This window comes from Micrasema longulum, unplaced genomic scaffold (genome assembly GCF_059751315.1).
Source record: "Micrasema longulum isolate JH-2025_06_02 unplaced genomic scaffold, ASM5975131v1 h1tg001182l, whole genome shotgun sequence".
In the NCBI taxonomy this organism is placed as follows: Eukaryota; Metazoa; Arthropoda; class Insecta; order Trichoptera; family Brachycentridae; genus Micrasema; species Micrasema longulum.
In genome coordinates, this window is record NW_028278369.1 from 47,581 (window position 1) to 74,183 (window position 26,603).

Here is a 26,603-nt window from a genome sequence, read left to right on the forward strand (position 1 = left end):
AAACTATTCACCACCAGGTTTCCGACTCGGAATTGCAACCGAATTCAGTTGGGATTGTGAATTTAATTTTAAAAAAACTATTTTATTTATTGACTAATGAGCGCTTTCGCCCAAGTCGATAGTAATTAGTAGCAATTTCATAACAACATTATTTACTATGGAGTTTTATCAACAAGTTTTATTATTAGAAAATAATTGTCAAATGGAGTGTTAGTAGCGACCTGACCGACATCAGATTTAAATGAAAAAATATCAGCTCTGCAGGCCCGGTAATTTAAAAATCGAAATAAAGAAAAATTTAATGAAAAAATTCTAATCTATGAAGCCTATGTAAAAACTAAAATATTGTATGTGCAACTACTATAGGTAACAGTAAATCAAAATGACATAAACAGACTACAAAGGCAGCAAAATAAAATATTAAAGTTAGTATATGACCTCTACCATCTAACAGCAACTAAAGAACTCTATAAATAAACTAAGCAATTCAATGTAAGTGAACTCTTTAAACTAGAATCTTAAAAAATTATTCATAAATTAACCACTGATGTAATTGTAGACGAAGAACTGAAACTTGAAAAAAAATGTAGTAAACATGGACACAATACGAGAATATCAGAAAACTGTCATATACAACCTTCTAAAACGAGACAAGGACAGTCGAGACTAATAAACCAGGGACTGCAATTATACAATAAACTACCAGACAAAACTAAACAAAAGACTTTACAAAAGATGTTAAAAATATTATCATTAACAGTAGAATATAAATTTTAAAAATAAAAATATTTTGTTAAATTAATGTAACCCGTAAGGGTTTATCAAATTTTAAATAAAAAAATAAAAAAACTTTTTTCAAAAATTGAACTATTACTTTTGATTCTTGACTAAAATTAAAAATTAAACAACCGGCCTTAAGCATGTTCTCAAAAATAATAAATTTAGCGGTTAGAATAAAACCGCTGAAAGGAATTTAGTCCTCAAATTGTGTGTGGTGTATTCGTGAGAACTTGCAAAAGCCAATACCAAAATAATAAAATTGAATAACTTACTCTCTTAACTACCTATTTTTCTGAATTTTGGTCATTTGGTCCCGAAGTAAAATCCGCATAAAAGGATTTAAAACTTTTAGTCACAATCAGTAATCAATTGATTGGCGTCCTCAGTAATCAAGGGATCGTTACTGTTTTAATTCATACCAATCCCCATTAGTTATAATAATCGTTAACGTATAAAAAATATTTTTTTTGCAAGTTTTGTGTCCTATCTCCCTATTCTAGCCTTTGATTCACCGCTGTAATTGGACTTTCTATACTTGTGATTCTCAAATAAGTTAAAATTATTTTTTCTTAACGCAAATAACCTATCTCGTTATAAACTTCTATTGTGATTTAAGTATAATGAGGAATTTAATGTCATTGCTTCTTTTTATATTCGCTAGATTGGATCCATCATTTTGAAAGTTCAGTATTTCATTTGAGAAATATCAATCAATTGGAGGCATTATTTTTATGAATTAAATCGCTTCTTGTTGAGAGAACAAAAAGATAAAACATTCGCCTGAGATACTATTAAATATTAGATGCTTTTTAAAGAGATAGAAGCTGTTTGTAATATGGTAGTCTAGGCATTTTCCAGAGCTTGTGTTTTATCATCGGCCGGGTTAAGTGATCACTTTCCCAAATCCCCCTTTAAACGATATGGCAATACACAAATTCACCGTCACCAATAAAGTTTTACAGAAATGCACCTTTGTTTATCAAAATAGGATATTTTACCTCTTTTTTAAGTATGTTTTTCTCGTACAGTCTTGATGCTAGGAATTTAGAAGCCTTTTCGAATAGTCTCAATTCCCGTGCCAAATCATTAAATTCACGTTGATCAATCCCTTACGAACGCAGTCATCTTCTATTTCAAAATCTTTATCGTCGGCGTCACTTCGATCTTTACCATGCTCGTAAATATCGTATTTCAAAATAGGGTAATTCTTCGAAAACTAGCACTGGGACGAATGAGACACTGGGCGTATAGCTGACGGTAAACTAGGATACTCTATTTTACATTTGTTTTTCTTGTTATATCCTGAAGTTTTCACCATGCAAAAGTGGCAGTAGCTTGAATGATCTCTGGGCTCTCGCCAATTCTTTCGTATACTAAATGGTACTTTTTATCGTGTTCTCTTCGTCCACATCCGTGAATTCTTTATACGCTGCTTGAAGAACCTTATCACCAATTCTCATTTTAAAATATGCAAAACAGGCATGCCTGACAAATTCGCTTGTCGCGTCTGTCTTTTGACTTTGGGAATGGTGAAACTGCCACATATATAACAAAACGCATTGGTGCTGTTTAAGTATTTACGATGCAAAACAGCAGAGGCAGGCATAATCTGAAGGGAAGGAAATAAGAACACATTTATGTAAATAAAACGAAACTATACTGTGCTAACTCTTTGTATACATACAAGAACTCGGACTCCACTTCAAAATGCGCTTAACTTTAAAGAGCGACACGCAACATCTCACTACACTATCTTCTTCGGTGTAACTGAATAGTCTAGATGAGTTATCGCTAGTCTTCTAGGGCATCATTCGCCCCTCTCCAATCGAGGGAGGTTTGATTTAGCCAATATAGCTAGGGTTTCCTAGGACAGCGATGCCCGTCTCTTAACGGCCGTAGTGAACGGTGATGCGGTGGACAGCCGCCGTAACGGTGACTGGAGAGTGGTTTCCTAGGAAAACGGTGTTGATGTCCTAGGAAACCCTAGCTTAAGCCCTAGTAGCGGAGAGTGGTCACATTATGAAAAGCTGTAGATTTTTTTTTTACGTAATAGTAGAAAACTAACTACTGTTTTGAATTCAGCACGCCTTTTTTACTTTAAAACTTCTGAAAAATTGAACTCAACAAAAAATTTATTGAAAAATGATTTCCCAGTATTCGTGAATAAGTACGTTGGTGTTGTTGATACTCGTCAAATGTTAGGCCCATTTCACATGTGCAGCGCGTATCCATGCGACATCGCATAGTCAGTAGAATTGTATTTGTGTGTGTGAGAAGGGGATGGGGACTGCGGAACTATTTCATTCCTAAAGTATCGATTCGAATATTCGAATATCGATTCGAAGTTACGGGATCATGTATATATATAAATATACATACAAATTTCATTTGTATGTGTATATATATAAATATACATACAAATTTCATTTGTATTTTCCAAATTATATACCTAACTTCTTTAAACTTTCATAACCTTGATTCATTGAAAGACAGAAAAGATATCTTCAATCAGATCCTGCTTTACAAAACTGTAAATAATAAATTTGATTCCCCAGAACTAATTAATCTACTTGCATACCATGTCCCCTCTAGACGCACTAGACTGATATTTTCTATCTTCCTAACAATCATTCTGAAGATGTTTTTTAAATTAACTTAAACTTACTGTCTTTTTTTTTAAAGTTGCTTTTCATCGGTTTTTTGAATCCCTTGAAATATGTAGGTACGTAAATATATATTTTACCTTTAAAAAAAATGGTTTGTGCACTTGATCATGTTTTTTTATTCTTTTTTATTTTAACTCTTACTTTTTAATTACTTTAAGTAAGTTTTTTTATTAATGTTAATATTATTTCCATTTATGTAAATACTAACTAGAAACTTTTAACATAACTTTTTTACTTCGATTTTAATTATTTAATTACTTTCATTTATGTTTTTTTTCCCTTACAATATTGTACTTAAAAAATTCAAATAGTTAATTGATAAACTTAGCATGTAATATAATATGTAAACTTCACCGGTCCATTAGAGTTAACTCTAAATTTATGTACTATAAAACCACATTATTAACACATTATGGAATTTATACAATGGTTTCAATATGTCGGTACAAATATATACATTTATATATAATGTGTACAATTACATTATGAGGATAACTTTTACTGTACAATAATAATATTTATGCTAAGTACCTACTTGTTACAATGTATCAGTATTATTGTACATGTTAGGGAGGGGGACTAAATATATTGTGTGAGGGTGTGTATTTACTAAATATATTGTGTATTCATGTATGGGTGTGCATATATGTGACAATGTGTAGTGAATATAAGTTGACTTATTGAACAATGATTTTCAAAAAATAATTGTTTTTTTCAAACCTTTATGAGGAAAGCTATCAACCACCTTATCAATCGATTTAAAATTGTTAAGAATGCTCTGGCCTAAAATCCAAATTCAAAAATATGTAAAAATTTCAACAAAGTAATAAAAAACAAAAATATAAATATAAATGTAAGTACTCATATACACACATACGATTACATCATTAAATTATTATTGAGAATAATATTCCGGCACCCTCCAACATACCCGTCAAAACAGCTGTTCCAATACATGAAGGTGCTGGATATGAGACAACTGTACCTAAAAGAAGCACTTACACGCTTTTGGTCGAACAATGAGGAGAGGTCTCAGCAAAATGTCCGTACGAGGTTTTCCCAAAGCATGAATTATGACATACCCAAAACCCGTACGACTTTTGCTCTTTCTTTTGCTTTTGGAGGATCTTTGTGAACACCATATGCTCCAACTAGGTAGCGGACATAGAATGATGATGATGATGATGATGACTTTTGATAGGTTGACTATCAAACAATTAGTAAAAAGTTAGTACAAATACCGCTTTTTCGCTATTTCGATCAACTCTATTTGATGTTCAAACGTGTATCTTGAAAAGAATTGGTCCAAAGGAAAAAAATATATGAACATTTTTAATAAATTTTATTTTCTTAGGCTTTCATATTTTTTATATTAAATCTATAGGGACGTAATTAAAGGCAAAAAAACTTTTTTTTTTTTTAATTGCGGCATGAGCGGTGGTCGTTCAAGGTCACACACGGTTTTACTAACCTTTGGGAGCCTGAGGGTGAAAAAATTCCGAGGGGGTACTACGAATACCCCAGCTAAAATGCTATAAATACGTCTTAAAAAAATATTTAAAAAATGTCTTTATAATTGTCATGGTATTGTTTATAAAACTGGTTCATACTATTTCCAGTTTTCTGCGAAATTCATACATTTTTTCATAAAATACTGCTGCGATAATATTTTATATGGCAGCGCGCTCCTCCCGCTGCCACGTTTTGGATACCACTGATTGAAATTACGCCACTAGCTAGCGGGGCGGTACGGCGGGCGGTCGGGAGAGGGATGAGCGAGTTCGTAAACCATATACAGCGTGTTTGTTAATTTATTTGAATTAATTTTAAAAACTAATAATATTTTACAAAATAATATAGAAAAAAAATCACACAGCTCAATCTTAATGTGTTTAAAATTGTTGGTATGTTTCCCAAATAAAATACAATAAAGTATAACACGGCACGAATTCCTTTTATCGGTTACATAGGTAGATATATTATACAATTTTACAGAATACGACGACTAAAAATAATACAAAATAGTAATTTCTATTACTCCACAGTAACTCCATGGCAAAAAAACTTTGAAAAATCACTAAATCAATTAAAAAAAAATTAAATACAATAAAAAAAAACTCGAGACCTTAAAAAATCTAAAATACGAAATTAAAAAACTTGAAAATCAAATAATCAAGAAATAAAAACTCAAAAATCGAACAACGCCGTGTAAAAATTTATATAATATGCAAAATTAAAATAAAAAAAGTTAATTTGGACGTAGGACTAATTATGTTATGGGAACGTGTTGTTGAAGTAGAAGGTAGAATATTGCTCCATTGGTAACCCGATTTAGAAGCGAAGACGTTTTCTCCGTCATTTTGGCTGTTTTCTTCTAAATTAACACTATCCTGGTCGAAATAATCAGATTCATCGTAATCTTCGATTACAAAGTCATCTGTTTCAGAAACATCATCTGAAGATTCTAACTCTAAATCACTGTCATCACTGGAAGACACTTCAATATCCGTATCGTTTAGAAGCTGCTCAATAACATCATCCGTCAAATTTTTTCTACTCATTTTGAGATTGGTGAAGTAAAAAAAGGTTTTATAAATTTTAAAAAATTCACTTATTATTCAAAAAACACCTTTGTATGCAAAATCCAATGCGCAATATCCAGATAGCTAAATATAAAAATTATGTTTATTTGAAATTATTAGTCATAATAATACTTTTTTCTAAACACCCTTAGCATGCAAAATCTTACTCGCGTAAACTGGAAATTGACCGAAGTATCAAAGATCACTAAACTGTGGAGCAAATAGCAAATGAATTGTGATGCATGCTGTTTGCGCGGGGGGGAAACAAAGACAAATGTGAATTATTATTAAAAGAGTTCCGCGGAAAAATATTTTAATATCTTCGATACATTTGTAACATAATGGAGTAGAGTTATGCATAAAATGAAATCAATATGATGATTAACAAAAAAGGTATTGAACAAATATGCTACCTGGGGGACCCCAGATACCCCCCTTAGGCACGGGAGGGCTAAGGGCATTATGTCCACCGATCCTGTTAAGTTTCAAAATATGATCACTTTTTTTGTCAAAAAAATTAAAAAAGTACACACCGAATGACCTTGAACGTCCCATACTTATAATAAATCTTGAAAACCACCCGATGGATCTAAACCTGGTTTTCACTGTCATGTAACGTGTCCTAAAACAAAGCTACTTGTATTTGTTGCATCTTCGAAAAATAAATTTTTTTTTTTATTTTTTTATTTATTAATTAAACATATAAGACATGAATATCATGATATTATATTCCCAGGAGTTGTACGAGAAAACTCATTTGGGACGGTACATAAAAAAAATAGTACATTTCTTGTAACAATACATAGTATACATTTAAACAATAAAAATTTTAACAAATTTTAACAATCTATGAACTTAATATTAAAAAAGGAAAGAAAACATTTAAACAATCTGTGAACTTAATATTAAAGAAGAAAATAAAAACATTCAAACAATCTGTGAACTTAATATTAAAAAAGAAAAGAAAAACATTTAAACATTCTGTGAAATTAATATTAAAAAAGAAAATAAAAACATTTAAACATTCTGTGAACTTAATATTAAAAAAAGAAAAGAAAAACATTTAAACCTAAAACACAATATATAGACTATTCACAGAAACTGAGCTAAAAACTATCACTTTCAAAAAGATTCAAGAAATAGGTCTTCATTTCTGGTCTTTGAGATTTACCACTCGACATTTCATTTTTAAGGTCATCAGGCAGTTTATTAAATTGTATACGACCAATGTATTCCAGAGACCTTTTGCCGAACTTCGTGGAGCAAAATTTAGAAATGTGAAGATTTTTTGCATGTCGTGTATTATAGTTGTGAATTTCATGATTAAATGTAAGTTTTAAATTTGTGTGAGCAGAAAAGTTTATGATGTTTGAAATAGTGTTAGTGATGTCATACAGTGCCATTACCTTGAAAGGAAGTATTTTTGTGTTACGATAAATATCCTTGACATGGGAATCCCATTTCAAACCAAGAATGCTTCTCAGAGCTCGGTTTTGAAGAACTTGAATCTCAGAAATCTGGTTTTTGTTAGCGAAACCCCAAATACAGCATAAATAGGATAGGTGAGAATGTATCATAGCGTAATAGACGGCAAACAAAACAGAGTGAGGAAGCAGACCACGAAGTCTATGCAAAACGCCAGTTACGGGTACTATTTTTGATTTAACATGTTCATATTGGTATTTCCATGAAAGTTGAGAGTCAATATATAGTCCTAAGTATTTAGTAACATTGGTCTTTTCAATATAGCCAGTTCCTAGAGAAATATTAATTTTCAAATCCTGTTTGTTCCCAAAAATCATATATGATGTTTTTTTCATATTCAAACTTAATTTGTTTAATCGCATCCAGTCGGCAAGACTATCGAAATCTGTCTTCATTATTTTTTCTAGTTCTTTTAGATTACTATTATGATAAAAAATGACAGTATCATCGGCATACAATTGAAGAGTCCCCTTTAACCCCCACTTAGTGATATCATTATCATTAATTAGTACGTCATATTCATTTCTTATCGAAAATTACCGTAAAATACCGCGGAGATTTTACCGCCTTGCATCTCGAATTTATTGCGATACAAGTAAATATCGTTTTTGCTACCATTTATGCTTGCAATATACACATGTATGTTCATAAGGATGAATGACAATATCCGACTAAGACCCTCCATATAATCTTTCAAACTCACAGTGAAAGGGGCAGTGAACGTAATAAAGTTAAATTGAATTGAAATAATATACGAAATTAGAAATTTCAAAAGATCTACTCATTTATTGACCAAAATATTGTTTTTTTGAATGATTAAAACCGATAGGAAGACCCACAGTCTTTAAAACGGTTTCGGGTATGTGGAGGAATGTACTCCTGCTCCGGGGAATTACGCTTTCGGGAATTTTCCCGCGGTACATCATTACTTGCACCTCCAGTACCTTATGCACCATTGGGTGCGAATAAGAGTTTGATGGTGATGAACATAATGTCATTGTATTATTTTAGATGTTTGTAAATCTAATATTGTGGATCATCGTAATGTATAATTTTTATTTGAGAATAAAAAATACTGTTTTGTAATCCACTGTATTTGCTTACACAACCGAATATATAATATATGTATTATGTATGTTTACTTGTTAAATAACCCTAAAGAGGGAAACATTTTGTAGCCGAAACTAGACAGTCAAATTGTACAAAAAAAAAATCTTTTTTTTTTTGTATAATTTGATTGTTTTGGTAATTTTGTTGATAGTTAATTTTCTGCTTACTAAAGTTGAAGGTGTAAACAAGGACTTATACACTCGCATACGTTAATGTTTATTGTATGCAATTATTACTTTATTATGTCTATATAATGATTTAAATCATATATACATTCAAATTAACAATGCACTGGCCTATGCACCATTAGGTTCTGATAGGGGTTTGGTGATAATGTATTTCAATATAAATTCTACCGATGTATATATAAATTTACTTTAATATAAAGAAATATTCGTTTTTATAAACGATAAATCGATATTATTATCGAAACTTATTTAAACGAATAATGGCGGTACATTACTTTTTCACTAACACATTCGTAAAAACTCTTTGCGATGTTCTTATGAATATTTTTAAACCTGTTATTATAATCGAATATTTTATATCAGTTTAAAAAAAAAAAGGTATTTATTTAAGAGCAATATTTTCCGAATAATAAATAATTTACATGAAAACTAAAAACTGCACTAATAAGTGCATATTATTTATTTATACCCTTTCTAATTTATATTATAAATAAGTGGGTTATATTGTTCATTTTGTTTATATATGTATTTTAAGTTTAAGTAAAATATTATTAAAAGTGTTTGCACGTAATTGATGAAAAATAAGTAGTGCATTTTTTTATTTTAATGTTTCTGTATATTATTTTTCATTGTTTGTAAAGCAAATAAATACATTAATGTCAGGCGGGATGGGATCTCTATGAAGACGACAGATATTATTTAATAATACGCTAATTAGCAGCGTGGTTTATTTACACTTCTGTGCGTTTGACTTAACGGTTCCTAATTTATCATTTCATTTGTGAATAAAAACTAGCAGATTTAAGATATATACGAATTAAAACATATAAACAAAATTTAAATAATAATACGTTGTGTATAAAAATACTTATTTAGTCATGTTTCTTACAATAAAAGGAACATTATGAAAATTCATCAAAAATATTTAATACGTTCGGTATTTTTTTACTTGTCTAAATCACTCTATAGCTAACAATATATTGAATACTTAAAAATAATACAGTTTTTTTTCTATTAAGCTAACGAAATAGTAAAAAAAATCAATGCCAACCTAGCCAAATAAAAAATATCTATCTTTGCTCTTTTGCCTAAATTTTGGGTTTCTGCCTGATCAATTTCAATATATGAAATTCAATTTTAAAAAACATGTTAGGTTTTTAACACAGAAAAATAATTTTAGTTTAGTTAAATTAATTTATCAATTTTTGAGACCAAATCTCAACTCCATAGAACCAAATTCCTGTGTATTGAAAGCAAAATACAAAACAATTGTGTTTATAAACAAAATGAACAAAAAATCTTTTGAACATAGGGAACAAGATTTTTTCTTATCAGTGTGAACTCGGATATGAAACTAGAAATAAAAATGAAGTAAGTCTGCCATTTAGTAAGAAAACAAAGACACAGAACTCGTTGGTTCACCGAGGTGGACCATCAGAAATAAGAGTTTAAGGAAAGACCATTAGAAATAAGAGAATAAGAGAATAACAAAAAAAAATCATTTCATTTGAATGTTAGTTGATAAAACATGTGTGTAGCAGATAAGTTAGCTCTTAAAAAGTGATTGCATTCGAGTTGGTCTTAAAGAATTTTTTTAATTAGTGAAATGTTAATAATTATTATATATTTTAATAACAATTCGTCGTCGTCATTCCCTTTCCGTACCTAATGGTGCTTAAATTACTGCAGTGGTACTCAAATCGCAGCGTATCTTGATCATTTTTTGTTACATGAAGGTAAGATGATCAGTCTTACGCTTCAGGTACCAGTCCAGGCACTATGAAATATTCTGGTGGGAAAATACCTTTTTAAATAAATATTTCTTATCAACCATGTCGGGAATCGAACCCGAGACCTCTTGCATGGGAGACAAATGCGCTTATCATTACACCACGAGGCCGACTAATAATTATATATAGGTTAATATATTAACACATTCATGTATTGTGTTTGTACTATTTAAGGACAAAACAAAAATAAAAAAATATTAAAACCCATAACTTTATCAGACAAGAAAAGCACGAATATAAAAATATAAAGTTTTGAAGTGACAGAGGCAATGTAGCATAATGTATTTCTTTATATTAAATCAGAGCTACAGACAGTATTACATATATGAAATAATTACAGTTTTGAAAAAAATGCCTCAAAAGTATTGAATATTTCAATATATATATACATTTATATTTGTTTTTATTTTATTTATGAAATATATAATACATATCTAAGATATTATACTCCCAGGAATTAAAAAAAACCTCATTTGGGACCGTAAATAAAAATGAGACATTTTTGTGACAATACATAATATCATACATAGTAAATACATCCGAAATTGTAAGAAAACAAAAAGAAACATAAAGCATAGTACTTTACACCATCTATATAAATAACATTAATAACTATCACTATCAAAAAGATTTAAGTAATATTTTTTAATTACGACACTTTTGAATTGGCTATTCGATTTTCCGTGTTTTAATATTTATTTAAAATTCGGAATGGTCAATACTTTCCAGAAACCTTTTTCCGAACTTCGTTGAGCAAAACTTAGGTACATGAAAATTCCCTGATTTACGCGTTATTATTATTATATTTATTAAATTATTTTATAGAAATACACCATTCTTTCTCAATGGTCCCCTTGATAAAACCTGTGTGAAGGAATATTTCTTTTATTAAAAAAAAAGGTAATAATAATAACAAAAAATAGAAAAAATACCTAATTAAAAAACACCTTTTTCTAAACAGAAATGACCGAAAAATATTTTTTTACAATAATAATAATATTACGAGTACAATACATAAGTTTTTATGTATTTTTTTAGTTAGTGTATACAATAAAGCATTATAAGAGTAGGCATATTTATTTTATATATTTTTAATTAATATTTTTTCTTTCATTCTTCATACTTCATAAGTATTTTGAAAAAACAACGCATTATCCATAAATAAAAAGTCGATTACGGGAATAATCTAATTCGGTTATTCGAACTATTAATATTGATAATAATCGTTTGCGATTAAGCACACCCCAACAGATTTATGTCTGACAGACCGGGTCGTATTCATTTTACAACGCGTGTGAAAAGGTAACAGATTTTGTATGCGTTTGCAGGATAAGCGCGGTAAAATATCGGGTAGTATGGATTTACGTGGCAGGTGTGAAAACGGCCTTAATGTTTCACCTCTGTCGCCAATATTTATTCGGTTCGTTTTGTTATCTTTACGTACCCACATTTCTTATTTTTGATTTTCAGTAACAAATAAATAAACTGCGTCACATCAAAATGCAACAACATTTAAAATAAAAATAATTTGGGAAAAATAACGCTTACAGTTGTTTGTGTATTTTAAAAATTAATTTTCAGTTCGCTTCTGTGTTGAAAAGTTTAACTAATTGACGAATGTATCAAGAGGATTAGCGGCGGTGTCTGGAAATGAAATTTTGATGAATAGTTATTTGGGCATTGTTTTCCTGTCACTCTCTCGCAAATGCCTCCCCGATACTGTGCGAAAAGAACAAGTGCACGTCGGACTGATTTTTCCTAAGTAAGATCGACAAAATCGACGTTTCGCCGTCCCGTTTTCCGCACCTCATAACTGAACCGATTTAGTTCGTTTTTTTAAGAAAAAGTATCTTCAACTTCAAAAACTTTAAAACTGGATTCAACCCCTTGGGAGTTATTGAAATTAATATATTACAACAGAGATAAATAATATTTTGAAGAAGGAGATATACAAGTCTAGGCATGTACAGGACTTGTGACGGAGTGTAAAGTGGCCACTCGGCACAGTGTGTGTAAAGTGGCCACTTAATCCAGCCAATGACAGGTAATAAGCCCTATAAGTACATAGACTTCTATATTACCATCTTTAAATGGTCTTCATCTCTGTTGTAATTTATTAATGCTATAATTGAATGGTTATTGTTCACAAGAACCTGTGACGTTTTAAAGTAGTCCATTTTTTACAGTTTTCATTAAATTTTTTCATACACTTTCGGGAATCTTTAGCGTACAATAAATTATTGAATGCCCTTAATTTTTATAGCGTGTAGAAAAACTTTTTTTTTTATCCAATTCCCCGTTGCACTGAACTTCATCATTATTAAGGATTTATTTCAAAGAAAAAAATATTCGAAATAAAACTTAGTTCTCAAAATATATTCAATTAATTAAGAAGATAAAAAAACCAGAGCATTTAATTGCATGACAAAGTTTCTCGGAAATGTATGAAAAAAATAATCCAATGATTTTTATAAAAGTGAACTTCTTTGAAGGACATCACTAGTTTTCCTAAATCAACCAATGATAGAGTGTTGTAACACATATCCGGCTACCGGAAAGCCAACCCACCAATCAGGAAACTTCACTGTAGAGAACTTGAGACGTCACAGGCGGAGTAATACAGGTTGCGGTCCCGTGGCTAGTGTTGCGAACTCACGGATCAGAGGTCCGAGTTTCGAACCCCACTCTACCCCAACTTGATTTCTATTTTCTAAAAATGACTTATTTACAACTCGTTGAAAATGGTCACCAAAATTGAAATATTTGTGTAAATTATAAGAACGCTAATATTTCTTTTAAAAATATATATATCGTACCGCTTATAATACAAATATATTATGAGACATAAAAATATAATATGAAAATAAGAAAATATGGTTTCTTCTTCGTTTTTCAATCCCAGTGCAGAGTTTTTTTTTGTTTACATATTTACACATGCGTTAGAAGTATAATATATACAAGTTAGTATTTAATTCAATATCTACATACAATAATACAGGGTGTTCTTTCACATCCGAAACCACGATGATCGGTATGGGCAAGAAGACATATTAGCATATTAAAAAAAATATTTAGAATAAAAAAATGTTTTTAAAGGAAAATATAAAAAAAAAACAAATGGTTTCGTACTTCTGCAGGGGAGAAACGAGGGGGGCGCCGCTGCGCGGTTGACGGTATATCAGACTCCTCCCCCCCTTCCTCGTTTCTCCCCGGCAGAAGTAAGCAACCATATGTTTTTTTAAATATTTTATTTTTGTAAATTTTATTCATTCTAAAAAAATATTTTAATGTGCCAATATGTCTTCTTGCTCATACGGATCATCGTGGTTTCGGATGTGACAGGGTTTAAAGAACACCTTGTATAACATATTTACAGCTTAACACCATTTATAACTCGATATTATCAAATAATTTTAAATACACGTTTATTGAGTGGGGACCGGAGAGTAAGAATATGAACAGGGAACGGGATGTTGATATCGAAGAGGTCGGATAGGAACTCAGGATAACAATCATTAATGGGGCATAAAAAAAAACATGATTTAGATCTTCCTCCTCAAGCTGACATTCGCAAATGGCAGAGTCCCGGACATGGATTCTGAACAGGTGAGAACTATTACAAGAGTGTCCAATACGCATTCTGCATATGGAAGATGTCTCAAATTTGTTCGGAATCACTTTGGAAAACCAAGGCTTTTCTGTTACTTATTTTTTTATTTTATTTATTTTGTTTATTAAGAAAAACAACAGCAATACAAAGAAATATACACAACATTATAAAAAAAAACATAAAATAAAGCCAAATCAGTTTTCCACATAAATACAATTATAAAAATCCAGTTCAGTTAAATATAATTTATAGAAGTGCATGTGTGCGAGTTTTTTTTTGTGTGTGAGGATGCGTGTGTAAAAAAGTGGAGTGTGGTTTTGGTAGGTATGTGAATATGTGTGTGAATGTATATGGGTGTGAGGGTAGGTTTAAGGACAGGATAAGTGTGTATTTGATATATGAGTGAATAGAAACAATTTAAAATTATAATGTAAAAATATATATATATTTTTTTTTTATAACGAAACATAATTTTTTTCAAACAATAGTTTTTTAATTTTGGTTTTAAAAGTGAGTTAACTGCAATTAAATATGTCTATGTTATTAAAAAATAAATTATAATTACGCGTCAAGCGAATCAGAGGAGAGTTCTGAGCATAGTTGGTGCGAACTGTGGGTACATGGAAAAGAGATAGATTCGTTACATTTGGTTTCAATTGGAAAAGACGTCTTCCCTTGGCTTGGGATAAGGCTACCCAATATTTTTGCCACGAACGAAGTTGTTTCTCCTTTGCCATAACGAGGAGATCACCTAGTGGCAGGAAATTACTATAGGCAGGATCCCCGGAATGGACCGCCTCCTTTGCCAACTCGTCCACCCTCTCGTTACCGGGAATTTCACAATGGCTAGGGATCCAAGACAGAAGAATGCCTTATTGGATGCCTCTGATAAAGAAATAAGAAATCGAGTTACCGAAAATATGGTTTAGTAACGATAGTCAAACAAATCGAACCAATCACCAAAAAAAAAAAAAACACCGAACTGCCTCATTCGGAAGATCAAATGAATATTCTCTAAAATATTGTTTTTGTCGGTTACGATGTTTTGGCGATCACGACTCGATATTGTTTTGAGGTCGTAAACCTACGTGGTGAGCATATGCTAAATATATTTTTTTTTATTGTTTATTAACCGTGAAAATGTTGCCATTCGTCACACTTCGGTTGTATAAATTTTAGGTTTGTGGTCCGACTTTCGACGTTTAAAAATATATACATCTGGATGTTGCAAAGGGCGCTGGATTAGAACACCAAATGCAGCGTGTCTCTATTATCTGTTACACGAAGGTAGGGTGATCAGTCTTACGCTCCGGGTGCCAGTCGTAGGTAGTAAAATATTAACGTGAAAGCACTTTCCCCACATGCCCAAAAACCGTTTTAAAGATCGAGGGTGTCCTTATCGGTTTCAAAGTTTCGCAAACATCGGTCTCTTTTAATGGGGTATCCCTGGGAGTTTCCCATTTTTCAACCCAAGAGACAAAATTTATTTTTAAATCTGGAAATAGGGCACAAAAGCATATTCTGTAATATGCTATAAAAATAAATAAATTGTATAACCATAAATTTCATTTGAAAATAGTTTAACACATTTTTCTTAGATTTAAGTTTGAATTTTAACATGATATGAAAGAACCCTTGCCTAATTTATTACAATACAATTTTATTCAAATTTATGTTACACAGTGTGTTAAGTGGCCACTTAAACCAGCCAATGACAGGTCATAAGCCCTGTAGATGCCTAGACTTCTATATTACCTTCTCTTAAATGTTCTTCATCTCTGTTGTAATATGTTAATGTAAACAGCTCCCCAGGGAGTTGAATCCAGTCCTTGTCTACAAAAATTTGGACAAACTCAAAATATTGTTGATAAATCCACCTGGTCCATGAAGAAGTATAGAAATTGAAAAAATAAATTTTTCAGGCGTTGCCTAGTATGTAGGTGAAATAATTTAATTAGATGAATCTCACCCGCATAAATAAAGGTTTCAGCTCTTTAACTTCACAAACATCAACAGATGAAAGAATTGAAGGAATATAGATGTTCAAATATGGGCAGAAAGGTGAATGTTACACAGTGTGTATATATCAGAATATTGGCATTAAAAAAATATGCACTAAAAATATCTTAACTTAGCTTGCCTTACGTTTCTAATTTCCTCTATATTTTAAATATTTTTTGTGCTTTACTATTTACAAAAGATTTAAATCTCAAAAAACACAATCGTTTATAATATCATGTTTTCTTTTTTCCAAGCACATTAAGTGATTGTTTTGATTGTATATACATGTACAATTATTAAGGATGTGCATTAACAGGCTATTGTATGTTTATAGGCTGCTTTATCAAACTTTCAATTTCTTCAACATGAACAATGCTTCACTCTCACTTATAACAATAGGTTTTTCTTCAACTGCATTATTCGTTAATTGTATATATAATATACACATAATTTAAACAAAAAAAAACATTTCGCCATATTTTTTTTCTCAGGTAAAAATGTAAAATAAAAATTGATAAAAATATAACTTTGTATTGAAATAAAAACAGGTTATAATAGTTTTGCCCGAGGAGAACCTAAACCCGAGTTGCCACTTCTTTACGCCTGCGGGCTCCCGTCCCGCCGTCCTGTACTGGAAGGGCGTCGATCACGATCTTTCGGCTTTATTCGGCGGAACTAAGGGACGCGGGATTGTCGTGGGAGGCCAGAGTGCTGCCTGGCGATATGGTCTCCTGGGCCGATTACAATGGGAAGTTAACATTTATCTTCAATTTTATCTACAAAGTACAATGAAATTTTCTGTATGAAAAGTAAAATATGGATACATTTTTTTCTTTTAAACATGTTCAATTACAGGTTACCGATGAAGATACTTTAAATTTTCATGCAAATATACTCATTTTCGTACACAAATATCGATTTTTCTTTATGGACAGTAAAAGATAACTCTGTTAACTTCCCATTGTAATCGGGGCCCTGGAGGCGTCCGGTGATGTCCACATGCTTCACTTAGGAGCGGATGTGGAAAAGAAGATTATAATAACGTTTTATTATTATTATTATAAAGGCGCATTTTTAAATAATTTTAAAAATATCAGTTTTATTTTGTGTCTCGCTAATTATGATATCGAGGTTATACTGACAGAATGCATTAAGTCAACAGTCTTCATATATTTCTAATATTTTTCAATATAGGTGCAAGATGTTTATTTCACATTTTATGCTATGCCTAGAATAAAGATTACTCTTTCAAAGCTCCGAAAAAATTCAAATAAAAGAAAACTGTGGGAGAAATAATGCGTTAAAGGAATAAAAAAGCTTTAAATGCGATTATCTCGGAACTTGTTATAATGACTTAATGCATTTTATTTAATTTAATTATTTGACACATAATATACATATACAATATATATACATATAAGGGCGGGCATATTGCCTTAAGGCAATTGCTTCCTACATGGACATATTGTCAGTAAAGCCTTGATATGTTATATTATATAGCTTACAATATGTATGTTCCTTTCAAATGATTTGACTATTGTGTGAGGATCTGGTGGGATAGTCGGTGCTGTGTTCCTTTTAAAGAACTTCTTCGTATTTGTCTTTTAAAGAGGAGACTACACAAAACTCATTTAGGAGAAGCTGGTCTATATTAACACACCAAAACAGACCTTTTGTGTCCTGTTTTTGATTACTTTGACAACGATATTCACTACTCTGACCGTGTATGAACCCAATTTCTGTGACAAGTCTCCGTGACATTTCACGTATCCAATGTCACCCGGGTCTTCATTTAGACTTCGTCGCGCGTTCAAAATAATGATCTTAAGCAATATTGAATCCGATTTAAATTGAACTTATTGTAAATTTAAATAAAATTATGTCAGATTTAAGTTAAACAATTCTATTTTATGAAACATCCCTCCACTTTCACTTCAGACATTCTGATGGGATAGCGTTTATGCCATAACCTGTAACCGCAAATGCGCGTTCACCGAATTTAGTGCATTGGTTGTATATAGGTATAATAATGACTTTCCCCCCTGTTGTAGATGTAGCTTATCTAAGCTATCCCAGGCCCTTCCAGATTTTTTTTTCACTCGTAGTTATGTTATGCCGTTCAAAACTCTATCAGCCGAGTACACCATGTTTATTGACAGTCAGTAGTATTATAAATGACGTGCTTAAAAACACGCTAAGCATTTGAGCAATCACAATGAACAATAATGAACATGCTTAAGTTATCGCAGTCATAAGTCAACACGAGTGAAATCTCTAAGTCAACGCTCGTGTCGGTTTGTTTTTTGTTTTCCTCGTAAATAAATACAGTTCACTGGCGAAAAATCGGCATTTTCTATAAAAAATAATAGAATATATTGCATCTGCAAAACAGTAAGGAGTATCTAATACAAAAAAGTGAAAATTAAATTACAATTACTGTGGCGACTGCTTTTTTTGACATTTGGCTTGCCAACCGCCAGCAATCAATAGCATAATAAATATATAAATAAAAATAGCAGTTTTGGAATATTTTCCATATTTGCACCGATGAAATTCAAATATGTGATTGCGCAGCAGGATTATACGTCGCGAAACGTAAATATTTTGACATTTAATATTAGGTGTTCACGGATGTTCCATTGTGATCGCGAACACGATAAACAACCATGGTGAGAAATTGTTATCACGTCGCTTATTAGCACGTCGATAGTTATTTGTGATTAAGCTACAGGCGACTTCACCCTTCTTACTTCCAACTTCTACATAATAAGTAGCTCTGTCGGAATTTTTGAGAAATTTCAACACGGTCCAAAATATATTTTTATGACCAGAACGCTTTGTGCACGTGTTGCAAGTGTACCGCTTCGAGAAATTTGATTTAGTTCTATCACGCAAGTGAAATCGTGTCCTTTGAATGTCCTGTCCTTCTTCGCTATGCAGTTATAATATAGGTGTAGATCATTTGTATTTCAATTTCCACGCTCTAGTATCGTACCACTTTCGCTCTGCGTATTTTGAATAGCACTTATTTACGAGTTGAATACATTGTATTATTATTCAATGACCTCATTGGTAGGGCATTGATTTTTTCCGCCTAAATTATTTATTCTTGACCCGTCCTTTTGGGTCGGTATCCGATTTTTTAGCTTTTACGGCCTTGAATAAAGCGTCACATGTTAGACGAAAATGAAAATGACACTTAAGGAAAAAAAAATACTGACAATTACGCAGTTTCTTCGTAGGATTTTGTAAAGCATATGCAACTAATGTTTTTACACCAAGACATCGCTTCTTTACATACATTTTCTCATGCATGCATGCCGATGACAATTTTCCAGTATTTATGGAATTCGATAGTGCCATTTTTTTCCGCCGTAAATCATAAATCTTTTCGCATCGTAAATATTTTATTCTTTTTTACCGTCAATTCCTTCTACTATACACACGTGGTTTCGGATGTGACAGGGTTTAAAGAACACCCTGTATAATATCCAAACCATCGCAACCCCTATCTTAATGAGGAGGTTCTGTGGTTTTAAAAACAAAAATATGTATAGTTTTATCGTATTTTCGGCCTCGTGGTGTAAAAGTCAGCGGATTCGCCTATCATGCAAGAGGTCTCGGGTTCGATTCCCGGCACGGTTAATATGAAATATTTATTTAAAAGGGTGTTTTCACACTAGAGTATTTCATAGTCCCTGGACTGGTACCTGAAGCGTAAGACTGATCATCTCACCTTCATGTAACAAAAGTGATCAAGCGCTGCGATTGATGTACCAATGCAGTGCCCTATGCACCATCAGGTGCGGAAAGGAAATGATGATGATGATGATTATGAGCGTGATGATTTTTTAAAGTTTTGTTATTTTGAAATTACTCCGCCTGTGACGTATCAAGGTTCCTACGGTGAGTTGTCCTGATTGGTGTGTAGACTTCTCGGTAACCGGAAATGTATCACAACATTCTATCATTGGTTGATTCCGGAGAACTAGTGATGTCGTTCAAAGTAGTTCGTTTTTATCAAAATATTTTTTATTATTTTTTTAATACATTTTCGAGAAACTTCGCCGTACAATTAATTGCTCTAATTTTCGCCGCGCGTAAGAAGACATTTTTTGTATCTAATTTCCTGTTGCACTGAACTTCTTCATTCTGTCAATAAAGCTCGTTTCAGTCTTTCATTCTACACTAATTTCTACATACATATTATATAATGTGCATATACCGTATATAGTTTTACTACACGTACGCCTTCAAATGATTTGACGTATTATTATTTGACTATAGGTACTTTGTTTTTCTTTAGTTTGAGATCTTTTACCTCGTATTCGTAGAACAATGCAATGTGCTTATGTAATTCTGGACTTCAAAAGCGATGGTATTATCGCTTTTTAGTATTTTTACTATTGGTGAGCAAACAGATGAACCAATAATGTAATATTTGTATTTTTGGTTTGAGTTAGTTTTTAATATATGTTGAAACGAGATATTGTACCTATTAATAGAGAAATCCCCTTTTGCTGTCATAAGCTTATGCTTGATAAACGTTGATATTTGTATTTTTTTACTAATCTGTTTTTTCATGTACCTAGGTGGTATGAAAATAGCTAGAAAAGTCGTCAACTTTTTTCTTGGTTAGAGTTGATTATCGTTTTATCCTGTTATTGTGAGTTTGTACATTTGGTCATATTGTATAGAAACTGAATGTACCTAGGTATTAGCCGCGGTCGGTTTTCAGTGTATGGCCACTATTACCTCTGCCGTTAGCCATTCGTGATCTGAATACTGAATACAGAATTGTGGAAACTGGGGTCATACGAAATACTATTTTATTTTTTCGCCTGCCTTACTCAGAACTATATTGGCATTACTAAAAATGTGGATGCAATACTTAGATAATAGCCGACCGTATTATTTTAAGATACGAGTACCCACGAGAGATTTACGTTTTTTGTTTGTAAATACGTAAATGGGTTACGGGTTACTAAAAAAATATTTTATCTTCAATAAAAATACTTTAAACAAAACACATGAAACTGGTCGGCATGTTAATTTAATATAACGATTTTACACAAAAGGAAAACGTACTTGAATACTCTTTAATATCTTTTTAATTTTATTTATTTTTTGATATTTATTTATTTAACAGTAAGTTATAACCATACCACAAAAACGTCGAATTTTTTTTGTATTTTCTTAATTTATTATTGACCAATGAACGCTTTCACATAAGTAGGCATCTTAAAACTGAACTTGGAAGTTTGATAGATACTTTGTATCAAAATTATTATCAATATCACAAATATTTTTTTGTGATATTGAAGTCTATGTTACAGATATAAAAAGAGATTAAATCCAGTATTTAAATATTGTTGGAAAACAAATGTTTAACAATTTTCATTTTAGCCTATTTAACATAGAATGTGCGAAAAATCTTATGCAATTTTCAAATAGTAGTTCACATTATTTTTTATTACCTCAGTTAATACTAATTGAGTTTTGGCGAATCAAATTAGTTTAGAAAAAAATATTTAACATTAAAACTTGCACAGAAACTTTGAGGCCGATGATCAACTCCGTGGAATTTTTTTCTGCACTAGTTAGTGCCGATGATCGCCAATTAAAAATGTTTAAAAATAATCACAAGCCACGGGATTTGTCGGAAAATCAGGACTTATTTTACTATAATTATGAAGCGCAAATTGGTAATTTTGTTTACGTAATTTTAGAGGTCAGCAATACAACAGCCCTTGACTACTGACTAGTAAAGTAACAATGAGGATCTTACCATATTTTTTTTTCTTCTCTGGGCCCCGATTACAATGGGAAGTTAACAGAGTTATCTTCGACTGTCTATAAAGAAAAACCAATATTTCTGTACGAAAATGAGTATATTTTGATGAACATTTAAAGTATCTTCGCCGGTAACCTATAATTGAACATGTTCAGAAGAGAAAATTGTAGGCGTATTCTGCTTTTCATACAGAAAACTTAATTTTACTTTGTAGATAAAATTGAATATAAATGTTAACTTCCCATTGTAATTAGGGCTCTGGAATATTAATATAATTATATTTATTAAATAAAAATAAACTGTCCAATATAAAAATATATTTGTACTGTATAATACCTATGTATTTTTAGTATTTGTCAAAAAAAATATTCTCGAATATGTGCTCAACAATACCTTAAAAAAAATAATACATTTCAAATATGATCATTGCCTTGTTGAATGGTTTCAGATGTAAAATATTTTTTAATGAATTGATTAAGGTTTTATTTTATTCAATGAAATTATTTATGATTCTGTATTTTACATTATTTATTAATGGTGTCCAATAACTTGTGCAGCTTCCCACATGTTTTCTGAAAAAAAGAATGTAATAGTAAAAAATACATCAATATTTATAACATCTTAAAACATGTCATTGCAATTTTTGCCATTGAAAAATTACTTCATAAGTAATGAAGACTCTTTTATTTTTACTATAAGAATGTCCCATGATTTCTAAAAAACGTTTTATTTATTTTCAGGTCACATTAGATGAACCTCTATTAGAAAAGGGAATTGCTGACATGGCTGCTAAGACTGACAAAGATCCATCTATTTATGAACTTAAACAATCTCTCAGTGAAGTTACAAATGGAAGAGGAGAACAGAAGAAACAAACATTAATACAGCAAGATGAGGCGAAGAATTTAAAATTAATCAACAGTCTTCAAGAAGAATTGAAAGAAAAAAATGAGAGATTGCATAGTATACAAATGCTGCATGACAATTTGGCTGACTCAAGTAGATTAGCTAAAAATGTCAATGAAGAACTGTTGAGAGATAACAAATTCCTCGAAATACAACTAAATGAAAAAGACGGAAGTGTAGAGAAGCTTAGGAAAGACATGGAAGCCTTAAAATTGGACAAAAGTCGTATCGACTTAACCGAGTCCAAGTTCAAAGAAGAAATAGCACACTGTAAAGAGGAAAATAAAAATCGTCTGATTCAATCCAGTAAAGATCAAATAAAAATTCAGGATTTACAAAGACAATGTAAGGAAATGGAAGGTATCCTCGCTAGGCGGCACCCCGATTCAGTGTCAGCATTGATAGGTAGGTTTCAAATAATAATCTTCAATAAATAATTTTTAATTTTTTGTCACCAATTGTCCATCTGTAGGTGGGTTACCACAAAGTATTTTAAAAAAGGAGTACATATTTGTTATTTTTAAAACACAAGGAATTAAATTATATAGTTCTGTTAAATTATTATATAAAATATGATTTTTTTCATCATCATTCCTTTAGTCGCACCTAATAGTGCACAGGTACACCAATATCATTTGTTGATTTTTGTTTATGTGATGTAATTATGAAAATCTTTACATTTCTAGTTGCTTCAAAGCATCCTACGTCTGAACGCAATACAAAAACATTGCTAGAAAATAGAATTTCCTTCCTCGAAAATGAACTAAAAGATCAAGAAAATAAATATCAATTGGCCTTGACAACAGTACACGAGAAGGTGAATTCTATGAAATGCAATTATGAAACTCATATAGGCGACCTAGAGAATCAAGTTGTAAATTTGCAGCACATTAACTCTGAGCTCAAAGAGTTTATCAAACCTAAAAATGCGAGGAGTGTGACTGTTCAGACGGAAAAAAACACTATTCCCATTGCTATCCAAACTCAAATCGTCAAACCGACATCAGCCAAATGTTCCAAGGCACAACCACCCACTGATAGAGCAACTTGTTCTTTAGGCAGAGAAGATAGTCATAGCCATTTAATCGCAACTGTCAGAGGGCTAACTACGGAATTATCACAAAAGGAGAAGACCATCGCTAGACTCGGAAGGGAATTGGATGATGCAAAGAGACTTATTCTTAAATTACAAAAAGATAAAGAAGGTTTGTAATGTTATTTGATTAAGATCTACATTGAAGAATTTTAAGACTGAATGTTATAAACTATTATGCCCGTGATAAATAAATGCAAATTTATGTAATATAATTTAATAATTGATTAAATCATGATGCTGTAGTGTAGTCGGGAAAACAATACATATGTTTTTTTTATATCCTATATCTTCTCCTTTTCATAATTATCAAATGGAGGAAGATTTTCGTTTTGCGCATGGGATATTTCAGTATGAATTTTTTTTTTTTGTGTAAATCTTTGATGAAATTGAATAATTTGCAAAATTGAAAAGGTCCTCTTATTTATTTTTTTCTCCACTGATGTTGGTCCTAAAGATATTCTAAATTGTTGTAACAATGGAGATTTCAATTGTGTTTATTTTTCACAGCAAACTTTAAAGGAAGTTCAGAAAAAGTAATCAGCAAAAAAAACATTAGTAAAGCATCCACTGCCAGATCCACGAAATCTTCAAATGAGGCTTTGAATTCTCGGCTAAAAAGTAATAAAGAAAACGAAGTTAAGAAAGGAGAACCGGATGATGTCAGCATTTCACTCAGAAAAGATCTTACTGATTTACAAAGTGATTATGAAAGATTGAAAAAGAAAAGAATTGAAGATGTGAGTACCTAAACTAAATTATTTCACTATATTTATAACAAATGCCAACATCTCATCTTGCATTTTTGTTATTTCTGATTTGAAAAACATTGTTGCCTAGTAAAAAAAAAATAGTCTCAGATTTGGACTGTTTCAAGTAGTTGAGATGGACTTCTTGTAATAAGCTGTATAGCAACTAAAGTAATCTTCACAGTGTCAATAATGAACTGGACTTTATTTAAAAATAAAGTATGTATGTAACAAATTATGTTAACAAATGTTTTATTTGTCACCTTATTTCCAGCTTTTTGCTTTACAAACAGCTCATGAGAAGGAACTATCGAATCTGAATGTGAAAGTAATGCCGTTACAAGATGACGTTTCTACTTTAAACACGACAGTAGAATTACTGCATAACCAAATAAAGCTGATGGATGAACAGTTATCTGTTATCGTCACGGAAAGAGACCACTACAAACACAGAGCTGAACTTTTGAACTCTAAATTGAATTTCTCCTTAGAATGCCCGAGTGATAGATCCACGAAAAGCAACACCAAAGCATCGGAAAAGGATTACAGTGTGTTAAAATTTAAGGTAACTTCAAATTATTCCATATTCCTATCATCGTGAACGACAATCCAACCCCTGCGATCAACGATCATTTGTAACATACATAAAGATTAGATTTTCAATCTTACGCTTCAGGTGCAAGTCCAGGGACTGCAAAACATTGCAGTGAAAAACCACTTACCAAATTGCAATTAAATTACATCAACTTTTCCGGAAAATGAACCATAGCTAGGCATATCGGGAAAATGGGCCAACCACTAGACCTTAAGGCAGACCATTCTTCACTCTATTTTCTTTTTTGGGATTTTTAAGAGTTGCCATCGTTTTGAAAATACTCATCCAGGGTTCTGGTTTTAATGGATGTTTTTTTTATCATAATAGAACTTTCGATTTGTAAACTTTTTAATCCAATAATTATTTAATCATTTATTTTACTTTTTTATATTTTTGCTCTCTTACACTCGAACAGAACTTGCAAATTGTGGTAATTTACTTTCAAAATCAGTTTTAAGTTCACCAAATGTACAGGGCTTTCGTGAAACCATGAATTTACTGCTTGACAAGTTTGGCGACAACATTATTTCCAGAAATGGTTCGTCAATTGGCTTTCACGATCCTGTGATTTGATGCATTTGGATTATTTCTCTAGGGCTACATTAAGTCCATGGTCTATGGAAAGAAACCAATAACTCTTGCAAGCATTGGAAGCCAGTATTATGTACATTATTTTGTGAGTAATGCCAGATTTGCTGAACAAAATTAAACCTACAGAATGTATTACATAACTGTTAGTCGCAGAGTACATTTGTTAGATATTGTTTTAAATAAATAAGTGTGTATTTTCATTCTTTCGAAAGCAATAAAAACAAACTCTTTCCAGGAAATATTTGCTTTTTTTATTTTAATTTTAAGCTGTATCACAATATATAAAAAAAACACCCGTTATTTCACTTATGGAGTGTTGCTTTAGTTAGCTATTTTCTGTTAGTTTTTCTATCAAACATTACCGCTTCAGGAAAAACATTTAACCACAGAGATTTTATTAATACCACATGTTTACTAATCATTTGACGTCTTCTAGAAATAACAAAATGACGCTAAGCTATTCTTATCATCACCTTATAAAAAAGACATTTGGTTATTTGAGAATCTGTGTATTTGTTGAGTCAGGGGAAATACAGAAAAAAATAAGAGTTATTTACATGCAATGTTTCATAAAATAGGTTGTTATATTGAAATGGAGAAAACAATATATTTACTTAGTCATGACGGATCTAGAATCCACTGTTTATGCTTGAAGGATGGTAT

The 26,603-nt window shown here is 31.4% G+C and overlaps 1 protein-coding gene across 1 annotated transcript in view; it reads left to right on the forward strand.

Moving 5' to 3' along the window:
* Nucleotides 1–26,603, forward strand: part of LOC148276602 (centrosomal protein of 162 kDa) — a 60,816-nt gene that overhangs the window by 26,975 nt on the left and 7,238 nt on the right. The window contains exons 2-5 of the mRNA XM_088234039.1: nucleotides 22,747–23,317; nucleotides 23,599–24,117; nucleotides 24,516–24,745; nucleotides 25,029–25,319. Of these exons, the coding sequence (XP_088090165.1) occupies nucleotides 22,747–23,317; nucleotides 23,599–24,117; nucleotides 24,516–24,745; nucleotides 25,029–25,319 (1,611 nt within the window). The remainder of the gene's footprint in view (nucleotides 1–22,746; nucleotides 23,318–23,598; nucleotides 24,118–24,515; nucleotides 24,746–25,028; nucleotides 25,320–26,603) is intronic.